Here is a 26415-nt window from a genome sequence, read left to right on the forward strand (position 1 = left end):
TATAACCTTTTTTGTTTAGAGTATATATTTTTATCAGTGCAAGGGAATGGGCGATTGGAGGTATGAGAAATGAATGGCTTATCATTGGCTTCCTTTGGATAAAACAACACTTACCAGCATGACTATGAATTCTCAGTAAACTTCTTGCCAACCCAACTGTTATTTTTAATGGCTGAACAAGATTAAACTATACTACTTCACAGTGTTAACTGTCAATATTTCAATTCACTGTAAATCTGTCACAAGTCAATACTACATGTAGATCATTAATGTGCATTTGTTTTTTTGCAAGGTGACTGGTTTCAGGAGTTACGGTGCTTTACAAACAGTCATTGCTCTTTGTGTATATTAAATAACCATGTCTTTGATTTTCATTCAATTTTTAAATATCATAGCTTATTATTACATATTTACCAGTAGTCACCAGTAGCTGCCTGGGAAGTTATGGAACACTGCTCAGATCATAAGGCAGAGCTTTACACGATTAGGTAGCTGTTTCAAATCTGCTTATCAGAGTTGGCAGTGACTGTCTTCAAGCATACTTTACAGTATATATTCTCGTTTGCTTTCACTATCAAGAGTACAGCATTCATGGATAATGATTTTAAACATTTATAGAAGTACCCAAATGTACAGGTATTTTATTCTTGTATAAAACAGATAAAGTAAAACATAATTTTGAAACATGTAAGTGGATTTAGGAAGGATAATAGTTTAGCATTGTAGAATTGTTTTCTTCTTAACTATGAATACAGTTAATGTAAGTGATAATGCAGATGATTAATGTGTCACATTGTATGTCTCCCCTTGACCACTATGTATAGAGTGAAGTGTCAACTGTGCTGGAGGTACATGAATCTCAGGGGTCCATACTGAATAAAAAGAAACAGCTGCCCTGCAACAGATAAGGGGAAGGAATGCTCTTGCAAAAACACAGAATGAATATCAACCTTATTTTGTAATTATTTTGCAGCATGAAGTACAATTTAGCCTTTTTATTTGTGTATTTTATAATCTGCCTGAGCTGACAAGTTCTACTTGCCTATATTGTTCATCATTTTATTGCCTAAAAACCATAGAGGAGCTCACCCATGCATTAGTAAAAAAAACTCCTATTGCTTCTTATTTTCCCAATCCTACAGGAAGAATTACACTACATTCGTGTGAAGGGGCATCGAGAAGTACTGAATGTCCTTGTGAACTTAATGGTTTTCTCACTTCCCTTGTCAGAACATGAGACTTGGAAGTGATTCTATAAACTCCTGCTCACGGTTGTTGCAGCAATACATTTCCTTAAAGCTTACTGGGGGCTGAGTGTAACAGAAAAAAAATATGACTTGTTATTGTGTCATCTTATATTTTTTGAGAGTGTACATTATGTTTTGGAGCTGAAGGGCCAGTGCTAATAGGGTTCTCTCCAAGGGTTTCGGCACTCAGAGAATTAAAAAAAAAAAACCTTAAGTGCTCTGACCTTTTAACCATGAAGTAGATATAAACTCTAATATGCCAAGTAAAGAAACTGCAAAATACCTTACACAAGTGTATATGACATAATTTCACCTTCAGGATTGTATTTCTGCAGACCAAAAGTCTACTTTGAAATGCTACTGGCCAGGAAAACTGCCCAGACTTTCCTTTGAACGTCCTGTTAGGGCATGTAGTTGGTTGGTCCAGTAACATACACTATAGTCCAGTGTTATACAGGCATTGGGCACAGTCAGTAGATTGGCAGATTGGCAGGAGCAGCAGACAGAAAAGTCAGGCAGTAGCTTCAGAGGGTGGAGATAGGCATTACTAAGCATTTAAGCAGGAGTTTTCAGAGTACTGTGCTGACTCAAATTACACGAATGCATACAACTATGTCCTGTCCTAAATTGCAAATGCTGGGGTAGCCATTGCAAAGGCACTGTCTTAGCACTATCACCTTATACAGGGAAGTGACATCCAACAGGCTACTACTTAGAGTGAAGGGATTGTGTAATCCTCAAAGATAGCTAGGGATAGCTAGGGTTTCTGTGGGTCCTTTGGAACCTTGATCACATTTGGGTGACATTGTATAAAGGTCCTACAAAAGCTCCAGAAGAAGCCATGATTATAGCAAAACATGTAGAGACAACCAACTTTTGCACTGTGACCGCATGATCATTCATGTTTTGGTTTTTAAAATTTATTAATTTTTTAATCATGTATGTTTAAATAAAATTATGAAATTTGTATTATCAATTTGATGTGATTTTTTGGTACCTCAAAAGCCCCAATCGTGTTTCTTGGCATTTTCTGTTCATTGTTAAGAGTTTACATTCCTTTCAATCCTAAACTTAATCCCTAACTCTTAATGCTGTCCTTAATCTAACCCCTTAAATCCCAGTTTGATCACCAAACGATACCAGTCCTGCACTGAACATTACCTAAAGTAGAAGGAAAGGCAGTGCGTTCACATACCTGCTCACTCCTACCACTCTTTTACTTCCTGCATTCAGTTAGTAATACATATCAACGTAAATAATTTTTTTGACTTTTTCCAAGTGATGCCATGAATGCAAAGCTCAACATGTGTGTCTGTCAGAACAGAGTTGACAGCGGCGCTGAATGCTTAGAGCTGTAATGTCATCCCACCAAAGTTCACTGATCTAGCCGTTGTCTGGCCTAAAAAAGTTAATTTTCATCAGTTGCTCAACAAATACATGCACCATCTTGGTTGTGCCTATAAAGTTAATGAACTACTCCCTCTAGCTATTTATTTAGAACAACTTTAGGACCTGGCACGATTTTATTATTAGGATGAACGAATGTCCACACTACCAACCAATGCTTTCTCATTTCTCTATTTACTTTCAATACATGGACCAGTCACATGACCGTTTGGGAAAAGTGAAAAAATAAATGTATTTACATATAGATTCCTAACTGAATGCAGGAAGTAGAAGAGAAGTGGGGAGCATTTCTCTCTTACTTGTGCAGTAAATAATATATATTTAAAGTGCTTCACTTGTGGCTTATTATAGTTGAATAATACTTGAGGTGATTGTAGCCATATTAGTGAACTTGTAATAAAAAATATTTTTTTGTCAGATATTATCCTACTTAATGTTTTGCGAAAACTTTGTGTATCAGTAGTGCTTGGACCAAGAATAGGACACCCCAAAATTATGTCCTGGAAATTTAAATGTTAATGCACATAAAAAAAGTACTTTGGACAGTAATCAATTGTTTTAGTTAAATAATGCCAGGTCAGAATCAAGTACTTACACTAGTTGCACTTACAAAATACATTTAATGATTGATTACTAAATACAGAGCTGCATTATTGTGTGCCTGGAGTTGAGCTTTAATAGTATGATGACATATAAAGCTCAGTTACTTTGGATTGTTGAAAATATTTTCATTTTCCTCCTGCATATTGCAAACCCTATGGTGACATATAAACAATATCTAGGTAAAAAACCACATCAATGACTGCAGATATAAAACTATGAATAACTATCAGGTAAGGCTTCTACCAGGACACGGAATAAGGCAAAGTCAAACAAAAAGTTGCTGTTATTCACTGAAAACAGTTTTGTGAAATGAAAATACAATTGGTGTTCTAGAATAAGTATGAAAAAAATCTATGTCCCAGTTCCATACTTGTGCTCATTATAGTGTCAATCAATAGGTTATGCACTTTTTCTTTTAGAAGGAAATTCATAGGAGTAAAACTTTTTGCTAAGTAGCTGAATGTTAATAATGCATTATCTAGACAATCCAGTAGTAGAAAATCCTTCAACAGAAATATCAGCTAGGACATATTAATCAGCAGGTTTGCCATACAATCCCCCAGCCCTGACTTTACCTTTCTCCTGAGCACGTCTCAATTAGGATTGGAGCTGTGATAATATGAAGCTCCTTTCAGGTGAGCACAGATGGTTTTGTGTGGCCTGTCTATTGAACACAGAGCTGATCTCTGTGACATGATGACACGGCTCTCTGACAACAAATGAGGGCCTGTCTCTGGGGCTGCTCTTTCCAATATGGCTTTGATCTTATCTCTGATCAGCTGCAAATAGCAGCCTGTACCTTAGAAATGGAACTGGTGTTTGCTTAGGGAAGATGGGATTCAGTCCTGTTTGCTAGCCCAAATCACTGGAGGGACATTTTGAGTTGTTCACTTCAAACATTTCTCTAAAAGGCAAGATAGGCATAACACGGGGAACAATGAAAGCTTACACATGGTCAATAAATAGATTTAGCAAGTGTCATTTAGGAGATAAGATATTGGTGAGTAATATGACTGATCTTAAGCTCTGGCCATTCATCATTTTTTTCTTTATATTTTCATCAAGTGCATATTTTATCTGGTAGTTACCCTGGATTTAATTACAATAACCATTATCATGCTTAACCACTTCCCACCCGGCCTATAGCAGAATGACAGCCGGGCAGTGGTTCAGTTATCCTGACTGGGCATCATATGACGCCCTGCAGGATAACAGCCGCCACGCGCCCGTGGCGGTCGTTGGTGCCCACAAATGGGCACTGACTGGCACCATTACAGAAATAAAAAAATTAGTGATGCCCAGCAATGCCACCCACCAGTGTAATCAGTGCCACCCATCAGTGTCCCTCAGTGCCACCTATCAGTCCCCATTCGTGCCCATCAGTGCCCACCTATCAGTGACCATCAGTGCCCATCCGTGCCACCTATCAGTGCCACCCATAAGTACCCATCAGTGCCATCCATAAGTACCCATCAGTGCCGCCTATGAGTGCCCATCAGTGCCGCCTATGAGTGCCAATCAGTACCACCTCATCAGTGCCACCTCATTGGTGCCACCTCATCGGTGCCCATCGGTGCTGCCTTATCAGTGACTGTCAGTGCAGCCATATCAGTGTCCGTCATTGAAGAAAAAAAAAATTTAAGAGAAACAAAGAAAAACATTTTTTTTTTTTTGTCTTTTTTATTTGTTGCACAAAAAATAAAAATCGCAGAGGTGATCAAATACCACCCAAAGAAAGCTCTATTTGTGGGAATAAAATGATAAATCATAAAATGATAACAAATTTGTTTGGGTACAGTGTAGCATGACCGCGCAATTGTCATTGTAATTGCGACAGCGCTGAAAGCTGAAAATTGGCTTGGGCAGGAAGGTGTATAAGTGCCTGGTATTGAAGTGGTTAAAAACACTAGACACTCTTGTTTTGAGTCTTTTTTCTTAAAGACAGGAACACACATTCTCAGCTTGTTATCAACAATGCAAAAGGGGTATTGACACATGAAGATTTTTGCCTTTTGTTTTCCTTCCCATTCCACAGCTCTGGTGCTGTAGATCTATCTATACAAGCCTAAAAGAAAAGAGGCATGCACGTTACATGTGAATAGCAGGTAAGGGAAGATATTTTTAATGTTTTTGGGCAGTTTGAAAAGTAATTGTAGTTTTATACTATCACACCTGCACCCTACTAGCTAGTGTGTTGTCAAAAAAGCAAACACAGGGGAACCATGGATTGAATCCTTCCTGCCACCCTCTTTGAACCCAGGGTAGCCACTTTTGTAAGAGGGTGGAAGTCAGAGGCGTCTGGGTATTGTGAACAGTTGTTTCCCCCCCCCCGTCTTTCTCTCCCACTTCCCCCTCCCTCATCACACCCCCTCCCTTTTTTTCCCTTGACTATTGGCCCTTGCTGGTGGTGAAGGGGATTCGTACTGGGCTGGAGGTGTTGCAGTCTGAGCCTGCTCCTCCTTAGATTACAAAATATACCCCTTCCTACACCTCCCAGTACACAGGGCACACCTCCCACTTTTATTATTCACAATATTATTCTTGTTTGCAATAGATTTTTATTCAAAAGTTTAACAAATTTCTTAGGATACAAAAAATATATTGATACAGAAAGATCCATGCACTCTCAAAGGTGACCAAGTATCTGATCCATATGACTGTAATATAAAAACAATTATAAAGGTAAATACAGTTGAATTAGGCTACTGCCTGCTTGGGCATGAATAATTATAACTTCTTGGTAACGTTTGATAAAACTGTAGAACCTTTAGCATAACCCGAGATCGGGGCCCTTATCACCAAAGTTGATCAGGTACTTGGAGTCACTTTATGTAGCTCCCACATTGGCATCAAAAAATAAGAGGCTCCAGGACTCTCCACTTGCATCCATAAGGTAAATATCATTGAACTTAAAAGAGAAAAGAAGAAAAGAAGGCGTGAAAAGAAGAAGAAAAAAAAGAAGAAGAAGAAGAAAAAAAGAAGAAGAAAAAAAAAAGAAGAAGAATAAAGGTCAGAAATCAAAAGCAGGAGTCATTGCCCTCGGCCTACTATCCAGTCCTGGGAATTATGAAGCTTTGAGGTACTTAATCCAGGGGGACCACACCTTATCAAATCTGGCTTGTCTGTCTCTAAGGATGCTGGTCAATTTTTCATTGACCATGATCCAAGAAAGTTTAGGTTTTACTAGTGCAAGACTGACCACTGTTTTTTTTCCATGCTCGCGCTATTGTAATTTTAGCTGCTGAAAAAAAAAAGAAGATGAGGGATCGAAAATGTCTAGGGATCTCGTCCAGCAGGTCTGCAAACAGCGCCGTTTTAGGATTTTTAGGTCGATTTTGTCCTGTCACTGAATAGACCAGAGTGCATATTCTGATCCAAATGCGCTGGACCTTGGGACAGGACCATTAAACATGGAACATAGTACCTTCTTACCCACACCCTCTGAAGCAAAGAGGTGAAGTGCCAGGATACAATCTCGCCAGACTCAGCGGAACCAGGTACCATCTGGACAGCACCGTGTAATTCGCTTCCACCAAGGAATTATTGAGTATTCTTCTGTGCACCATGGTTGACCACTGCCCCAAAACCTCCTCCTCTATAGTCTCGCCTAGGTCTGATTCATATGCCGTTTGGTAGCAGGGCTTAGGCCGTTGAGTGTTGAAGAGGGCATAGAGCTCTGAGATCCCCCCATGTGACTCAGGTCCATGTAAGCATTTATTTTCAAACAAGGTACTAGTGGTTATGTCTATCGGATCGGTACCCAGGGTTTTTATAAAATGAATAATTTGGTACAGACGGAAGGATTCCGTCCAGGGCAGCTGTAATGTCTTCCGAAAATAGGACTATTGCTTGATCCCTTTGTGATCTATGAAGTGTGCTATCCTGTAAAGGCCTTTGTTGAATTGTTGGGGACTCTGTCCTGGAGGAAAATGTGGGTTATTGATTATAGGGGCCACAGGGGAAGGGGGAGACCTCAGCAGGTATAATTTGTACACCCTGCCCCAGAAACGTAGGGAGTGGGATAAAGAAGCACTCAGAATAGCCCGATGCTCTCTTGTCGGAGGCCACATCAGGAGGTCCACAGGCAGTGAGGAACTAGCTTGCGCCTCCAACCATACCCAGTCAGGTTGGTATTTGTAGAGAAAATTTGGTATAGTTTTACTAGCTGAGCAGCCCTGTAGTACCTCAAGAAATGAGGAACTCCCAGTCTCTCTCTCCACTTGGAGATATATAGAGTGGATTGGGTCACCCTACATCTACCACCACCCCAAATGAATTTGTAAACCAGCGATTGAAGTTTTTTAAAGAATGTAAATGATATTGAAAATGGCAGAGATTGAAAAAAATATATGATTCAAGGGAGTACTTAATGGCCGCTATTCTACCCATCTAGCAAAGTGCATGTATCTGCCAATTCTTTAATTCTTGTTCAATGGAGTTGTAAAGGGGGGTATAGTTAACCTCAAACAGTGTGGAAATGTCCACCACTTGCCACCACTAGAGACACCCGTGAATGGGTTAGCACGAATTGCCACAGCCAATGATTCTATCGCCAAAATAAAAAGGAGAGGCGAGAGAAGACATCCCTACCTAGTTCCTCTCCTTATCTGTAAAAGCTCCAATTTGCACCCATATGCGAGACTATTAGCTGAAGGATTTGAATATAACGTACCGTAAGACTTAAAAAATTTGGTCCGCAATTCCATCATCTCAATATGTGGAAGAGGAAGGGCCAGGAAACACAATATTATTCTTATGTAATCTCTTGTCTCTATGCCCTGGCCCATTTTCTATTTCCATTTTGATTGCATAATGCTTTGTTATACCACTTTTCTATGCAATATTTGTTTACGTGAGCAAAGTGATCCTTTCCATTCTGTTTACGTTTTTATGTTCTGTAAGTTTCTCAAACCAAAATCTAAAAAAATGTGTCAAAACCTACTGAACGATAAAAAAACGAACACAAGCAGATATCTTCATTGCTTGTAAATCTTTCCTCCAACTAATTAGCCTATTTATGGCTGGTGCAGAACAATATTAATACCACTTGGAGAGTTGCTGCAATGACTTGCATAGTCTAGGTTGCTCCCCAACCCCATCTTTCATCTTGGAGAATATTGCCCTATCTGCTTACCCTGGGGGATGTGAATGTTGTGCTAGCTCAGTACAAGATGGGTATTAGGAGGAAAGGTTTCTAAAGAGTAAAGATACTGCGTTCTGTTAGCTTTTTTCATAGCAAACTGGTGAAAGTGAAATATTTGGTTAAACTAAAAAAGTACCCCCCTACCTTTTATTTTTTTTTAACCCCCCCCTCCCCTTACCTGTTTTCTAAATGAACATACTCATATGCTTAGTCAATCCACCATTATGGTTCTGTGATCCACCAATCCGCTGCCACACATCAGGACCCACGCTGCCATCTTGCCTTCTAACATCATCAAGTCGGCTGTCTCTTCCAGGTTTCTTACAGTGGGCCCCCTGATAATGCATGTCAATTTCTGCCCTTCTGCCCTGTTGAGATGTGGCATATGTGCAGGAGGAGGAGGCTCCAGGGGAAGGGTGACATCATTCTCGCCTAGGTGAGAATGGAGGCCACGGTGGGCTGGACTAAAAGCACACACAAAAAAAGATGCACAGCTAAGCCTGTTACAGAAAGTGGAAAAATAAAGGATTTACTGGCAGGATCAACAGGTAATAAAACTATGTTACAGGAGGGGTTCAGAAAAAATGTACTCTTTCTAGTCATTGTATAAAAGTAGTATGAATGTAAAATATACAACTGCTATTCTGTAGGCACAGTTATACCAATCTTTGTAAATTAGTATATGCTAGCTTTATATTCTATAACTATCTTAGACACTAAAAGGTATTTGGCTCTGCCTATATGTAATTATCTTGTTTCAATTACACATCAATTGGTTATTTAAATGTTATAATTCAAGAAAAATAAAAAAAGTGATTTCAACAGCTGAGTTTTGGAGGGTTGCCCATTTGTGCATCGAGGATAATCTAGTTGCCATACTTGTTTTTTCAGCATCTTGATTAATCACGCAAATAAATTAGAATTTTTTAGTTCTTGAGTATTTGCTAGAAATGTATAAAAGAGTTGTAGGAACTGAATGAGGATTCTGTCATGTAGCTGAAACAACAGACACGAAGAACAATTACTTTAGATAGTACGCAGTCTACTATAAAATGATGCTGTTAAGCAGCCGGTGTAAAATGGACTAGGAATAAACAATGGAACAGAGCAGGCACTTCAGCCAAATATTCATTTTATAGTAACTGCAATCCACATAAACTGTAAGAAGGGAAGCCTCTAGCTGAAGCAAAAATCCTTTTGTTGGCCACACGCACAGATATGCTAATATCACTTACTGAATATATTTTTTACTTCTAAACGAAAAACTCTTGGCTTTTTTTTAGATTCATAACTATCATTGAAAAATCATTTGAACATATTGATATCACTTATCCATCCTACTGTGTTAAAGGACTTTTTCCTGTATATGTTGCAGGAAAATGGGATACAGTATATACTAGAATTTTTATTTATTTTCTTTCTATAATAGTAATGGTGGCAATCAGTGACTTGTAGCAGGACTGTGATATTGCGGCGGACAATCGGACTCTAACTGACACTTTTGACACTTTACAGGAACCAGTGACACTAATACAGTTATCAGTGCTAAAAATATGCACTGTCACTGTACTAATGACACTGACTGGGAAGGGGTTAAACATTGAGGGTGATCAAAGGGTTAACTGTGTGCCTAGCCTGTGTTTGTGTTTACTATATGTGCTGTTTTTACTAGGGGAAGAGACGGATTTTAGTTCCTGCTTTGCAGGAACACAAATGTCATGCCTTCCTCCTGTCAGAATAGAACTCTGCCTTGTTTACATAGGTAGAGCTCTGTTCTGAGTCTCTGCCCAACTTATCCGGTGGACACTGAGTGCCCGGAACCTGCAGATCGACTTCTGCTGTGAATAATCACAGCAGAAGTGGCCCGCACACATGCCTCCTGCGGGCAGCAGTGCAGTATCATGTATATATATATGTGGTCCTGCACACAGCTGCTATAGCAGTAAAACTTATATAGGGCGGTCAGAAAGTGGTTAAAGGAGAGGTATGGCAAAGCTCTTTTGGTCATACTTCCTTTGTGAGTCACAGGAGTGGACTTAGTTCTGCACTCCTGTGACCAAATTCAGCCCCCTCCACAGCCCAGCATTCCAGTGAGTGTTGGAGGGGCAGAGAACAGTGCATGGGGCAGACTTGAGAATTGAGTGATCAGCGGGCTTTGATCGATCAGTTCTTGGTGTAGAGCTGGCGGGGGGACAGCTACACCATTAGATCAATGCTGCAGCCATCTAGATGAGTACATGTGTTTATTTTTTTTACAATCCCATACTTGTCTTTTAAATTGCCAGTAAATGACAGCTCTCTACCGCTTTACTTCTGTTTGTAAACTAATGGTCGGGCATTTATACCAGATGCTATCCTAAATGAGGTGCTGATAATAATGTTAATAGGGACCCCCCCATACATGGTGTAGGGTTCATCTGTAAAATACATACCAAATCTTATCCTTGATGAAAGTCTGGTATGGATTTCAGGGGGGATCCCATGAAACACCCCCCCCCCCCCCGAAAAAAAAAAAAAAATCCATATCTGACCTTTATCCAAGCATGCAGCCTGGCAGGTCAGAAAAAGAAGGGGAAAAACATTTACTCCCCTCTTCCCTTAACCAAATTCACCCTCAAAATTGAGGTGAGCACCTTGCCAGAGATCAACCCCTTGGAAAAGCACCTTGTCCCCATGTTCACGAGGACACAGGATAAGGTCTCTTTCCCACAACCCTGCCCCAGTAGTTGTGGTGGTCAGCTTGCTGGAATCTGGAAGCCCCCTTGAAAAATAAGGGGACACCCAGATACCACCCTCCCCCACTATGTGAATGAGTAATGGGTACACAGTATCTCCTTCTCCTTCACACAAAAAAGCAAACAGTAAATAAAAAAGCTTACACAGTTTTTGACAAAAAAAATCTCACTGTATACATCCATTGTCAATCGCATTGTCCAGCGATGCAGATCCATATTAATCACAATGAATGTTGTTCAACACCTTCTGAAGAAAAAAGTCCTGCTGACCAACAGACACGCCAGATACCGCTGCTGACTGGGATCAAATTACATCTCAGGGCCCCAGGCAGGTACAAAAAAAACACCAATTAATGAAATTATGCATAGATTAAAAAATCAATAAATATATTTCAATGTAGCTATTGAATTTGACTTGGTGTCAGCGCATGTGTACGGTCAAGCAACGTTCTGACAGAAGGAAGGAGGAGAAAAGTTAAGTCATCAATCAACTGCTTTCAATGTCCAATCACTGGTTGAGGACAGGAAGGTGTCAAGGCTGTATTGCATTACTGCAGAAGAGAAAAGTCAGGTCACAAGCGTGGCCACACTGTGGGGTTAAATTACTAAAAACGAGAGTGCAAAATCTGGTGCAGTTCTGCATAGAAACCAATTTGCTTCCAGTTTTTTTTTTTGTCAAAGCTTAATTGAACAAGATGAAGTTAGAAGTTGATTGGCTACCATACAAAGCTGCACCAGATTTTGCACTCTCCAGTTTTAGTAAATCAACCCCTTTATGTCAGGGCTGTGTAAACCTCAAAACTGACTGCAGGGACTTGCATATCCTTTGGCAGGTAAAAGAGCTCCATATATGAATTTATACTGTGTATTTAGCGCTTTTACTGGTGTTCAGCTCCGTAAAACTGCAGGTTAAATAAGTTTACCCACAGCACCAAGATGACCATCTTCCAAGATTATTCTACAAACTGAATGTCAGTATGAAACTCATGATATCAACTCTTCAGTTCCACCCATAAGAACAAGATGGGCTAATACTTTTCTTGAAATGCCTTTGTGTATGTATTATGTTCCAGCTCAATGTACAATGAAAGGAAGATCAGTTATGGTCTGAAACACATCCAATTTGGCAGCTGTGCAATCTCCTGTCACAAAATCTGACCTCGCAAACACATTGGAATAGTGTCACAAATACAGAATAAACAGTCTGAAAGAGGAGTAGCTCGAAAGAAAAGGGACGGATGAGAGGCTGATGGGTGCATTTTGTTACATCAGCTCTTCATCCTCCTGCACAAAGCTGCAATCAAGGCACATTCTGTGCTTCCCAAAGAGCATCATTGAGGGTACAAAAAAAAAAAAAAATTCCTTCTAGTTCATGCCTTGAACGTAACATACTGAAAACTAGAAATTCTTTTACTTTTTTGTGGCTGAATAGCAAGCTGATGATAATTTCTTTCTCTTTCCTGTGCAAATGCTTCGTGGCACTGCCATCTGTAATTGAGCTCCTTGTCTGGTCTTTTTTTGAGCTTTGAATGGAGCTGATGAGTAAACTAGAGTACGGTGCGGCTCTGACCATGCAGGAAGCACTCAGCTCTCTCCTGCCCAGCTGTGTTGAGATTACACACATGCCAAGTTGCATGTTAGGGCAGCAGTTTCACCCATACTAGATGTCAATAGCTCCCATTAGGTTTGTTTTTGAAAATATAAATGGTTGCAGACACTGAGAATAATATAAGCAAACCACTGGAATTCAGTTTATTTCACAAATCACAAACTAGCTACGTATTTTTTTTGTAGAAGATTTTTTCAATTCATCTATTGTAGTAGACCTTCACAGTCTTCAAATATAAACTGTCCCTAAAACTAAGGCCAATTTTGCCTTTAGGTAAAATCCATGTTCCTTTAAAGCATGAATAACAGCACAGTGTTTGTGCTGTGTATTTTGGGCCTTTGTATCATCTAAAATATCTGGTTGATCCTGCCTGGTGCTGCCCTCCCCTCTGTAAACTGACCACATTTATCATGGCTGCTGATCCCTGATACTCTGGTCAGTTTACATGCCTATGTCATCCCGCTGTCTCTCCTTGCTCCCTCTTTCCTCCTCCCTCCCACTCCATCCCTGCCTGTTACCTAATGTCAGTTCCCGCCCCTCCCCTCCTGCTGCTATCATAACTCTGTGATATTGCTACAATCCCCTGTGTTACATTAAATGATGTGCCCAGTGTATGTATTTTTAAAAAAATATGCTAGTGCATACCTTATTTCATAGCGGCGCTTATGTGACCGCCCGCTGCTCTCCACCTCTCCTCCTGGCTGACGTCAGCGGGGGGATTAGTTATCAGATCGGGTGAGGAGAGTGGTGGTCAGTTACGTGAGCGCCGAGCGGCGCTATGAAATAAGGTTCACAGTGGCATATTTTTTAAAAAACACATACACTATGCACATCATTTAATGTAACACAATGGATTGTAGCAATACAAAGTGGCTTTACAACCACTTTAATGTCTTGTAAAGGGGTCACAGAAGTTCTAACCCTTTTGCATTTTTTTCTTTGCTAACGCTAAAGAATAATGAATAGTAGCAATCTGTCTGCTTGGAAATATTGCTCCCCACAGCAACATCACCTTTTAAAATATTTTCAAATTTGTACTGTAAATCTTTACACATTTAGACCTGAATTTTCATTCAAAAAATGTATGTAATTCATGTTTAGTAGTCTTTTAAGTATGATTTTACTGAATACTGCATTGGCATTTATATATATATGCTACAACAGAAGCATACTGCTGATGATATCTTAACATATGCAGCCAGCAATAGTCCTTAACTATACAAGATGTTCAATAGCCCAGATGTTTAATAGGCCAAAATAATGTTGTCTGGAAAGCTTCAGCACCTTGGTTAGCTCCAACAGAAAGAAAAAAACAGGGTTGAGAGTCCAACACCAGATGCCAAGTGCTTACATGGTAATAACAGTTTGAATTTAATTACCTGCTCTGCTATTAGTGTACAGTTGTATTTGGAAAACTGGACGTTTGGGTACAACACAAAATCATCACAGACATTTTGTTTAAAAAATCACTTATTGTATGGTATGCATTGGACTTTTTTCACTTTAATTTGCTATAATGCTGTATTTGCAACTCTACATACGTAGGTATACACAAAAGATAAAAGATGCAGAAAACCCAGTTATATATGATGCGTTCTTGAATGTGTGAAAAATGTTGATAATCTAGATGGAGCAAGTAACAAATTTTAAAATGGCCAAATGGGCTGAAGAATGCCAATAGAAAACAGTGTATTTATAACCCCATATACTATGCTTCCCTCTATTATTAAGTTAAAACATATGATTTTACATTTCATGCTGTTTGATCAATAACATAAAATGTCCCACAAGCTTTACAGTGCAATCACTTACCCTGTTGGAGTCAATACGTGCTCTGGAGGTATAAAGGGGAGGTGGGATATTGAAGGCTTGGGGGACAAGATACTCCTCAGCATCTATCATATCTTTTAGATCTTCATCGTCCAGAAGATTTTGGAAGAACTTGCTGTGATTGGGACTGGGGAGTTTCATCCGATCATCACCCTTAAAAGGACAGAACATTCTCAATACATTTTACTAATACATCTATGTCTGTCTATCTATCTATCTATCTATCTATCTATCTATCTATCTATCTATCTATCTATCTATCTATCTATCTATCTATCTTCTTCTTATCTTTTGTATACAGTATATGTGTATCATACTAAGGATAGAACTTTTTCAAAGTATACCAATATTCTAAAAGAATAAATAAATGCTTTCAGTTAGGCACAAATCAGAGGTTATACAAAATCCACCTGAATGCACCACAGAACAGAATTAAGTAGCCCAAGGAATTAAGATAGACCTTCTACTGCTATATAATTTGATTTGCTCCAGGGGCATATTGACGAAATCCAAAGACCTATGCGTCGAACGAGGCTATCCACATTACTGCTTCGCCTTTGCTTTATCTCTCCTTTTCTCTCTAGCTCTGTACAAGAATCAATTTCTGGACCATGTTTGACAGGGTCTGGTGATTCCTTGTGTGAATTTTTTGGACTGTTACAGTTTGACATGGTATAAAAAGAAGCAGCTGAGCAGTTTCACCTTGAAACTTTGCACAGCTCACAAGAAAGGCCTTTAGAGTCTCATTAGCAGTCCTCTTCAGCCCCCACATGATCCTTTGTGGTTTAAAGGGAATCGTTCATCAATATTTAAGAAATACAGCCATAGGCAGTGCAGAGGGCTTGTCTATTTGATAGTGAATAAAAGGCCATATCATTTTTATTTAAATAATACTAATGGTATCTGCAGTTCCTATCTAATAGTCCTAATCTATCTCAGTCAATATATACAGTACCCTCCAACTTGAAAACAATGATGTTTAGGGTTGTGGAGCGTGTTGGGGGTGGTATGTCTTTGGGAAGGCTGTTAAACTACAGCTTGATATTTAGATGATTGATACTGTATGAACAGGTTGTAAAATTCTTGTGACTGGTGATCAACAACTCCACAGAAAATGGAGAATGTAGTGAAGAAAATGTCATGTGGGTACCAGTGGTGATTAAAGCCTAAGTCCAGCTCAAAGTCTTTAATTAGCATTGATGAGCATTATAAGGTCTGGGGTTTGCCTTCTGTGTCCTTACAGTGGTGATTTCATGGCAATTCATTTCCAGGCGATCAAAGAGGAAGTGAGAATATCTCTTAGATGTGGACAGAAACAGTAATAAAAACCTTACCTAGATTTGCACCCTTACCCACATTCCTTTACTGTTTTTGCCCAAGTGATGAGACTTTGCACCTTTCCTACTGAGGTGACCTCACAGGAAATGTAGGGACATCTCTGCAATAGCTTCAGAAACTGCAAAATCGCCAGGAAAATTCTAAACCTTCCCCTTCCTCTATTTGTTCAAAGCTTACGATAATGGTTGATGATAACCGTGAGACAGCTAGTAATATTTCTAACCATTCATCAGTAATCTGTCTATAATTATATAAGCTAAGCCCCAAGCTACAGTTTCGATAAGGTGACTGCCCTGTTCAAATCCAGCTGGGATTTATTATTTAATAACTTGCAAAAATGTTCCTTCATTTTGCTAGTATGACCCCTGCAAAAACCACATGAGCAACATAACTGGGAACCATTCTTCTATGTATAAATTTGTGTCAAATATATCTATGTACCTAGACCTATTTCACCTAATGCAGGTACACCTCTAAAGCTGGCCATACACTATACAATCTAATTGCACAATCAGATTTGCGAAAACTATGTAATGTGAAGACAAAGCAAGGCAATCCATTCAAATTGCACCCATTTAGGTAGGCCCAATGCACCAAATAGTTGATGGTAGATATAAAAGTTTGTACAATTTGATTAAGTAGTTTACAAACAGACTTTGGGTCCTTACACAGGGGCGGTCCAGCCGGCGTTCCGCTGATCCCCGCTGAGCAGGTGGATGACAGGTCCGTCTCCGCTCTTTGTGCTGAGACGAGCCTGTCAGAGCCCCACTCTCCTGTCCATTTTCATCCGATCCCATCTGATCCAATCCACCAGATGGATGGAAAATAGGGTCTCCATCAGCGTGGACTTTACGGGCAGGATCGAATTGGATAGCAGCGGGTGTCAGCGGACATGTCACCTCTGAAATCCTCTGCCCCAAAGGAGTGAATGGAGGCTCTAATCAGGTCCGCCTGAAAAACCGACAGGCGGACCTGATCGGAAAGCCTGTGTGAAAGGGGCCTAAGGGGAGATGGAGAATTACAAAACAAGCTCGTAGACAGAACTTTTTTTTTAATTTCAATTATTTCACTGCATATTGAAGGTAATTTACTAGTTTCTCTGTGTGCTGACCTTTATTAATTCTCCCAAACATGTAGCTGCCAGATTACTAAATATTGCATGGATTTTGGAATATGTTTAACTAAAGTTGACCAACACGCTCTAGGCAAGTAATTTAATAATTAAATTCTATATTGCTTTCATTTACAGAAATAAACTTTGTTATACATCAATTGTTGTTAGACGAAATATGTTTGCATGACTGACTTTCTCATACATTGGCTAAATACTGACAATTAACGGGCCATTTAAAACTGAGCCCTTCACAAGGATGGTTACTTAAGTACAGCTCCCAGGTTTTCTACTTTCTTTAATGGAACATTTACAGAATGATTGTTAAAATAATCTTAAAAGAAACAGAAATGAAAGTTCTAATAACATTTATTTAAGTCAGTCGTTTAAATTGCAGAGCTCTTCTGTAGGACTTGTTCTCTGTGCCCTTTCATATGCACACAGCCACCTGCAGTAGCGCTCGTGATATTATGGTAATTACGTTTTCCATAGTAATAGTGAGAGTGTCACATTGCAATCCTCTATGATATCATGGTCTTACATTATCTTCCGCTGTGCACAATAGCTGTAACTTAGAATCAATGAGGACAATGGAGACATTCTTGCGCCTGATAATGGCACAGTGTTGACAATAGGAAAGCTGACACAAATGTGCAAGAATAGGTACAAGGAACCAGGATTATACTGTAGCAACACGAGGATGAAAATGAAATTGGCTGGTAGGCATTGGAGGACACATGTACATTCATGAGGTGCTAATCCAATAATTCTTGGAAATGCTATGTCTATTGTGCATATGTTATTTTCTATAACTAGTAGTCTAGTTAACAAAAAAAGACTAATTCATAGTAATTAAAATATATAGTGCTTTTCCATATGTTTTTTTTTATCTTCTACATACAGTAGTAAAGAATACATTTCTTTTTAGTTACGTAAATATTGCATACTGATAATTTCTATTTTATAAGCTAGAAGTTGACAAGTTTGAATCTGATATTTATCTGGTGTTACAGGAACTTACTGTATATCGCTGGAATTCAGTGTTAATTTCGTTAACGAAAATATTTTTGTCATAATTTTCATCAAGCGCATGTTTCCAGTGACAACAACTAAATGAAAATCAATTAGAATTTTCATGAATAGACAAAAACTATGATGAAAATCAATTCCAATTTTCGCCAACGAACGAAAACAGAACGAAAATGTGAGGGAGGGATGTTTACCCATGTGAAGTTTTTGTTTTCCTCAGAGCTCTGCCTGTAAAGCCTGTGAGTATTTCCCCTCAGAGCAAGCATAGTAGCTAATGTAGCATGCTAGCACTGTGCAGCATTAAAGGCCTCCTCAGATGACCATGTAGAGCACTGTTCAGCATTTACAGGCTTCCTCAAATGCCCTGTCAGAGAAGTGTGTGCATTACAGGCCTACTCATACCATTCAGAGAGCACTGTGTGCATTACAGGCCTCCTCAGATGACCATCCAGTGCACTGTGCATTACAGGCCTCCTCAGATGACCATCCAGAGCACTGTGCACTACAGGCCTCCTCAGACTGTCCAGAGCACTCACTGTGCATTACAGGCCCCCTAAACTTAATACCATAAATAATGACGTTGGCCCTGTCCCAACTTTTTTTGAGAAGAAGAAAAGAAAAGAAGAAAAATGTTATTCATGTATTAAAGTGTGTAAAGGAAAAACTTTCTATGCTGCCCAAATAAACCAACCATATTATCCCTTTCATTTTTCATAGGAACGAACAGTAGAAGGTAATCTATTGCTTTGTGCAACACAAACGTTCTAAGTTAAGACATGTTCATACCTGAGGCACAGCAGTGGGCAATTAACAGTGATACAATCCGTATTGTGCTGCATAACAGTAGAAAAGCTGAGATATTTACTTTTTTGTTTTTTTAATTGTACTAGTAGAAACACGGAATACAATAATAAAATTATTTTGAATCTAGTTACCATAGGTGATATGGAATATGTACCTGTATTACAAGGTATCTTTGGGGGTCCCTCGCCATCCTTGAGAATTCAGCTGCCAGCTCCTTAAACTTGGGGCGACTGTCAGCATCGATCATCCAACCTTAAAAATGAAAAGTTTTCCAAATTATTTTTCTACACAAGGGCAGCACCAGTAAGGTAAGACCAGACCCTACATACTGTATATACAAATCAAAAGAAACCTTATTATTGAGTGTATTTTAAGTAAACCTGGCAAACATTTACATAGGATGAAAAAATATCGATAAACAGATTGACAATAGCATGCCAAAATGATCAGTAGATCTAAATATATATAAAATTGACAACCTCTCTCCTTTTCCATCATCTGATCTTCTCTATTTGTCTTTTAATTCATAGGTGGTCTCCCTGACCAAAGAAAGACTTTGGAGGCTGTTGGTGGCACAGCCAGAATTTTACAGAAATTATCAAGATTTGGAAATACCTTTGGTTGTCTATAATTTGGCTCTACTAATCAGTAACTAAACCCTTTCTTGAGAAAAAAAACAATCCCCTTTGGGTGATCAATGCACATTGTATGTTTCAAGGCATTTAAAACATTTTGTAGGAGACTTCGACCTTTCTTGCTCTAAATAAATTGTTGTTTGTTTCACCATGTCCTTGACAGACTGAATCTGAATGAGAGGAACTGGTTCATTATAATGATCCAGTGCACTCTCTGTGTTGTAATGAGAAAAGCTGCAGGGTCTGCATCCCTATATAAGTATATAAACCTTAGGGAGCATCTCATGAAAACTGAAATTCCTGTTGAAGGGGTGACTAAAATGAGTTTTTTATCTTAGTGAAGGCTTCTGAAAAAAATCAATGCGCCAAATCACACAAATAGAAAATTACATTTATGGGGGTGATCTGTAAACCAACAGTGTACAGACCAGCTCTAGGTTGGCATATTACAGTGAACATTACAGTGCCAAAGATTTAAAAGGATGGGTAATTTTTTTAACATTAAATACCACTGTGTAGCAATTGTATATTGTGTGAGGGGCGTCAAACTGGGACCTTTAATTTTACAGGTATAAAAGGGGATGCTAGGGTGGCAGTACTACATGTAGTAGTAAGTGACAAGTGTATCCTATTACTGATATGCAGCGGACGTGTCACGGGCCCCTCCAGAGACCGTTAATCAAGATGGTAGACAACAGTGTAATGCCCCGTACACACGATCGAACATTCCGACAAAATCCATGGATGTTTTCCGACGGATGTTGGCTCAAACTTGTCTTGCATACACACGGTCACACAAATCTTGTTGGAAATTCCAAACATCAAGAATGCGGTGAAGTACAATACGTACGACGAGCCGAAAAAAATGAAGTTCAATAGCCAGTGCGGCTCTTCTGCTTGATTCCGAGCATGCTTGGAACTTTGTGCATCGGAATTGTGTACACACGATCGGAATTTACGACAACGGATTTTATGGTCGGAAAATTTGAGATCCAGATCTCAAAATTTGTGTGACAGAAATTCTGATGGAAAATGTCCGATGGAGCCTACACACAGATGGAACTTCTGACAACAAGCTCCCATCAAACATTTTCCGTCGGAAAATCCAACCGTGTGTACGGGGCATTAGTGTGTGCATGGAACAGCGTGTGGTGATGAAGTTTCTTGTGAACGATGGGCAGAAGACCTGCATATATCTACAGAAGACTTCATGCAAAGTACGGTGATGAGACAATTGCGTTTGCAAGTAAAGTGATGGCAAGTGTTTTCTGGGACAAACGTGGCATTATTCATGTGGATTTTCTATACCGTGGTGCCACTATCAACAGTGAATATTGCTGTCGTGTTCTGAGTGATGTGCATACGCATCTGTGGAAAAAACAGCCTGGTTTGATCACTAAGGGCGTCCTGATTCTCCAGAACAATGCACAAGCTCATACTGCTCACTGTACTACATTCACATTACAGCAACTCGGCTGGAAGGTATTGCCACATCCCCCCTACAGCCCGGACCTTGCTAAAAGTGATTTCCACCTGCTTGGACCCCTAAAAGACTTCCTCGGAGGTCAGCACTGATGACAAAGTGAAGCAGGCTGTGCTGGGATGGTTCGGGCCTACAGACAAACCTTTCTGTGCTGAAGCTTTCCAGGCATTAGTTAACCGCTTGCCGACCAGTGCACGCCAATTTACGTTGGCAGAATAGCACTGGAGGGCAAAAGGAAGTCCCGATAAAAATTGCAGATCTCCGCCATTACTAATAAAAAAAAAATTAATAATAAAAATGCCATAAAACTATTCCCCATTTTGTAGACGCTATACATTTTGCGCAAACAAATCACTATATGCTTATTGCGATTTTTTTTTTTTTTTCTTTTTACCAAAAATATGAGAATACATATCGGCCTAAACTGAGGAAAAAATTTCTTTTTTATATATTTTTGGGGGATATTTATTATATCAAAAAGTAAAAAATATTGCTTTTTTTCAAAATTGTCGCTTAAATACCACCAAAAGAAAGCTCTATTTGTGGGGAAAAAAAGGACGTCAATTTTGTTTGGGTACAATGTCGCACGCGCAATTGTCAGTTAAAAGCGACGCAGTGCCGAATCGCAAAAAGTGCTCTGGTCAGGAAAGGGGGCAAATCCTTCCGGGGCTGGGGTGGTTAAATGCTGGGATAAGTGTATAAAAGTAGCAGGGAAGTATGTCAAAATATAAATGCAGTTTCCACTTGAAATTCGTGCTTTTATTAAATAAACTCAAAAGTCCCAGTTTGACTTGAAGCCCATTGTATTATAACGGCTTGTGTAGCAATTGTATATGCTACATTATTTTTTTATTTGTTGTATTTTTTTCCATGAATGTGGAGTCACCCACGTTTTTGCTGATTGTAACTTCTACTTATGTATTTTTCCATCATAAGATCAGTTACAATTTTTCTAAATTGAGACAAGTTTAATTTGATTAGGCTTTGATAAGAGCAGTGGTAGTGTGCACGGTTTAGTATCCTGACAATAAGGTTGCACATTTTATGAAATATGAACAGGCAGTATGTCACAGGATGATTACTGATTGGTTGTTTTAGGTTACTGCACTTCCTGCTAATCTTTCTTATCCTTATTCTATAAAACCAGTTTACCCTTTTTTATTAGATAATTTAATCTATGGTTTGTTGTGGAGTAAAAAAAACAGGTAATAATACCCTGCTAGAGGCTCTCCTAAATGTGGTAAAAGCCTGCATTGCTGCCAAACTCTTGTCTTTTGATTTAATGACTTCTTGTTTACATTCAATAAGATATTCTGATCTTCTTGCTTCCTACATTTCTCAAATATTTGCACCTTTTATCTTCCCTGTTTCTTAGGCAGCCTAGTATAGATTATTTTGTGTTTAGAGCGGAGTGATCAATACAACCTCCCACGTACCAATTAAAAAAAAAAAAAAAACAGCTACAGTATACCGATGATTATTAGTATGAATGGAAACGAATTAGATTGTATTTTCCATAACCACAACATGTAAATGCTTGGGGTTTTTTTTGTTTTTTTGACATGTCTTAGAACAATGAGCGATGAAATCTGATTGGCTGGTATGAGAAACACTTCCTTTTTCCCTTTGCCCTTGTGTTAAAAAAAATACTGTGCACACCTTTCATCCAATCATTGCTTTAACTAATAAATGGCATGTAAAGCTCCATAAGGGACTATCTTGCTGTCTCTTATGGCAGGAAAAGGGTAAAGTCATTTTCAATGCTTTGCTGGGCCCTCTGGCAGAGGAGAAGTTCGTTATTTGTGCCAAGGTGAAATACGTGTCTCTCTCCAGAACAAAGCATTACAGAAAACCATATATATCATGTCCCTGCCTCCCTCTCTCTCTTCTGCTCAAGCCCCCTGTTTACTGGTGCATGTCCTTTCTGTGCTTACACAAAAAAGATAAAGTACAGAGCATTTCAATGTATTTGCGGTGAAGCTCACAGGGATTTAACTCTTGTGCGCACAGTCTACCTACTTATAGCTGGTCATTTAGGTCGTGAGTAGAAAAAAAACATTGTGATCATTAAAGCTGAAAGACAACCTTGCCTTCTGTTTTGCACAGTTGTACAGTCTTCTCTCCTGTATCAAAAATGCTTAGTCTTATTTCACTGCACACTGTGAGTTTTTCTCAGTGTGCATTAGCAGCTGCAGCAAGTCAGAGTTTACCTAATTTCCAGGCTGGAAGACATCCAGCTTTATTCAGCCCTTTCCTCCCCAGTTCGACCATCCCTAGCCACCACTTTCATTCATCGAATTTCAGTTCCTTCAATTGTGGATGCTAAGCAGATGTTACTAAGGGCAGTATGCATGCAAATGCCAGGAATACCTTCTCCTCCAGAGTGACATCCACCCATTAATGCATTTTGATAAAACTCCTCCCAAGAGAAAGTCTGCTTCTTGCATCAGGGCTGGGGGCTCTTGAGAGGAATGCTGCTCTGCTTGCATTGCACAGAGAATCGCAGGGACCCCGTGATGACATTACTGGATCCACAATAAAGTATGTCATAAAAATAGAAAGGTTTTATTTAAGAAATATAACTAGCATGGTGATAATGGAGAAAAAAAAAAAGGAATCGAGGAAGACTTGAAGACCAGGCCTTTTGTTGGCACTTTTTGTTTACAAGTTTAAATCAGTATTTTTTTGCTAGAAAATTACTTATAACCCCCAAACATTATTTATATATATATATATATATATATATATATATATATATATATATATATATTTAGCAGAGACCCTAGGGAATAAAATGGCAATCATTGTAATTTTTTATGTCACACCGTATTTGCGCAAAAATACATTTTAATAATTTAAAAAAAAATACAACATATACCCCTTTTTTTCTATAATATGAAAGATCTTGTTTTGCTGAGTAAATAGATACCTAACATGTCACGCTTTAAAATTTGAGCATGCTGGTGGAATGGCGATAAACGACAGTACCTAAAAATCTCCATAGGTGACGCTTTAAATGCCTTTTTAACTGTTTCCTGTTTAGAGTTACAAAGGAGGTCTAGCACTAGAATTATTGATCTGGCTTGAATGTTCGTGGTGATACTTCACATGTGTGGTGCGAACACTGCTTATATACGCATGTGTGATTTACGTATGCGTTTACTTGTTCGCGCGAGCATGGAGGGATGGGGCACCTTCTTTTTTATTTATTTTTATTTTTTTTATTTTTACAGTTTCTCTTTAATTATTATTTATTTTTTTTATTACTTTTATTTCTATGACAAGGGATGTAAACATCCCTCGTCATAGAAATAAAGATGATAGGTCCTCTTTATGAAGAGATCTGCGGTAAAAAAGACCCCAAATCTCTCCTTTACCTCCAAAAGCAAAAGATCAAACAAAAAAAAAAACAACTTTTTGATCTTTTGCTTAAAAAAAAAAAGAAGAATTGTTTACTTCCAGCCTAGAACGGAAGTGATGACATGACATTGCTTTAGTCCTGCAAGGCCATAGAGGTGATCAAAGACAAGCTAGTCTTTTATGGCCACTGTGATCATCCGGCTGCACCGTCAGATCATTTCTTGGGTGAGCCGGCAGAAACGGCAAGCCTGAGAAACACTGGAGCTTCTGAAAGCGGTCTAAAGGCTCAGAATGCTTTCAAGAGAAAGCTGGCTGAAAAAACAATACCAGTGTTATGACTGACATCTTGACGACCTGGAGGATGGGATAAACAGTTCAATCTCTGTATTTGCAGACGATACTAAGCTAAGCAGGGCAATAACTTCTCCGCAGGATGTGGAAATCTTGCAAAAAGACCTGAACAAATTAATGGGGTGGGCGACTACATGGCAAATGAGGTTCAATGTAGAAAAATTTAAAATAATGCATTTGGGTGGCAAAAATATGAATGCAATCTATACACTGGGGGGAGAACCTCTGGGGGAATCTAGGATGGAAAAGGACCTGGGGGTCCTAGTGGATGATAGGCTCAGCAATGGCATGCAATGCCAAGCTGCTGCTAATAAAGCAAACAGAATATTGGCATGCATTAAAAGGGGGATCAACTGCAGAGATAAAACGATAATTCTCCCGCTCTACAAGACTCTGGTCCGCCCGCACCTGGAGTATGCTGTCCAGTTCTGGGCACCAGTCCTCAGGAGGGACGTACTGGAAATGGAGCGAGTACAAAGAAGGGCAACAAAGCTAATAAAGGGTCTGGAGGATCTTAGTTATGAGGAAAGGTTGCGAGCACTGAACTTATTCTCTCTGGAGAAGAGACGCTTGAGAGGGGATATGATTTCAATTTACAAATACTGTACTGGTGACCCCACAATAGGGATAAAACTTTTTCGCAGAAGAGAGTTTAATAAGACTTGTGGCCACTCATTACAAATAGAAGAAAAGAGGTTTAACCTTAAACTACGTAGAGGGTTCTTTACTGTAAGAGCGGCAAGGATGTGGAATTCCCTTCCACAGGCGGTGGTCTCAGCGGGGAGCATTGATAGCTTCAAGAAACTATTAGATAATCACCTGAATGACCGCAATATACAGGGATATGTAATGTAATACTGACACATAATCACACACATAGGTTGGACTTGATGGACTTGTGTCTTTTTTCAACCTCACCTACTATGTAACTATGTAACTATCTTCAGCCATAATCCCGGGAAACCGCAACGTGTATATTCGTATTGCGGTTAGCAAGTGGTTTAACTTTAGTTTTAAATTAAAATAATTTCTTTCTCTACAGAACAATCAAGGGCTACATATTAATAACAATCTAATCTAGAGTTAATGTAGAAAACCCCACAAATACAAAAAGCCAGACGGAATTGTATCATTTTATCATAAACCAACATTTTTTTTTTAATTAAATATTTGATTTTTGCCTTTTTTATCCTTTGCCACATCTCATTGGTGCTGATTTACTGCAGTCTCTTTGCAGGAACTGCCTGCCTGCCTGCATGCACATACTCTAACTATGGCTGCACATAATTTTTCAGTGCTGGTTTCCTGATGGTGAGCCCAATAGGCCATGTCTGGGTAAAGTGTGTTGAAAAAGCCACTTGTATTCTCTATTATCCAGGGTGACAGGTTGACAACAAAGAAGAACAACGTGGAGCCGTGGACAGAGTGTTATCATCCTACAACAGGAAGTGTCTACACAAGGACCAATGCAGGACCTGGTAGGTTCACATTGTGTAAGTTCATGTGCCAATCTTTGCTAGCACCACCCTGGCTTCTGTCCTGCTCACCATTTCTACATTTCTTGTTATATTATTATTATTTTAAATATTTCAGTTTATTACTGGCCTTCAGAAATTCCATGGTGTCTACGTAATTAGTGCTCTTGTCTCGCAGCCTGGGGTACTGGGTTTGATCTCCAGCAAGCACGCTATCTGCATAAATTTCATATGTTTTCTGGATGTTTGTGTGAG

At 39.2% G+C, this 26415-nt stretch overlaps 1 protein-coding gene across 2 annotated transcripts in view; it reads right to left on the reverse strand.

The window, feature by feature from the left end:
* Window positions 1-26415, reverse strand: part of ERBB4 (erb-b2 receptor tyrosine kinase 4) — a 1370802-nt gene that overhangs the window by 34773 nt on the left and 1309614 nt on the right. For both annotated transcript variants that reach the window (XM_073633560.1, XM_073633559.1), the window contains exons 24-25: window positions 19011-19108; window positions 14557-14727 (exon numbers count right to left, since the gene is read on the reverse strand). In XM_073633560.1, the coding sequence (XP_073489661.1) occupies window positions 14557-14727; window positions 19011-19108 (269 nt within the window). The remainder of the gene's footprint in view (window positions 1-14556; window positions 14728-19010; window positions 19109-26415) is intronic.

This window comes from Aquarana catesbeiana, linkage group LG06 (genome assembly GCF_042186555.1).
Source record: "Aquarana catesbeiana isolate 2022-GZ linkage group LG06, ASM4218655v1, whole genome shotgun sequence".
Classification (NCBI taxonomy): Eukaryota; Metazoa; Chordata; class Amphibia; order Anura; family Ranidae; genus Aquarana; species Aquarana catesbeiana.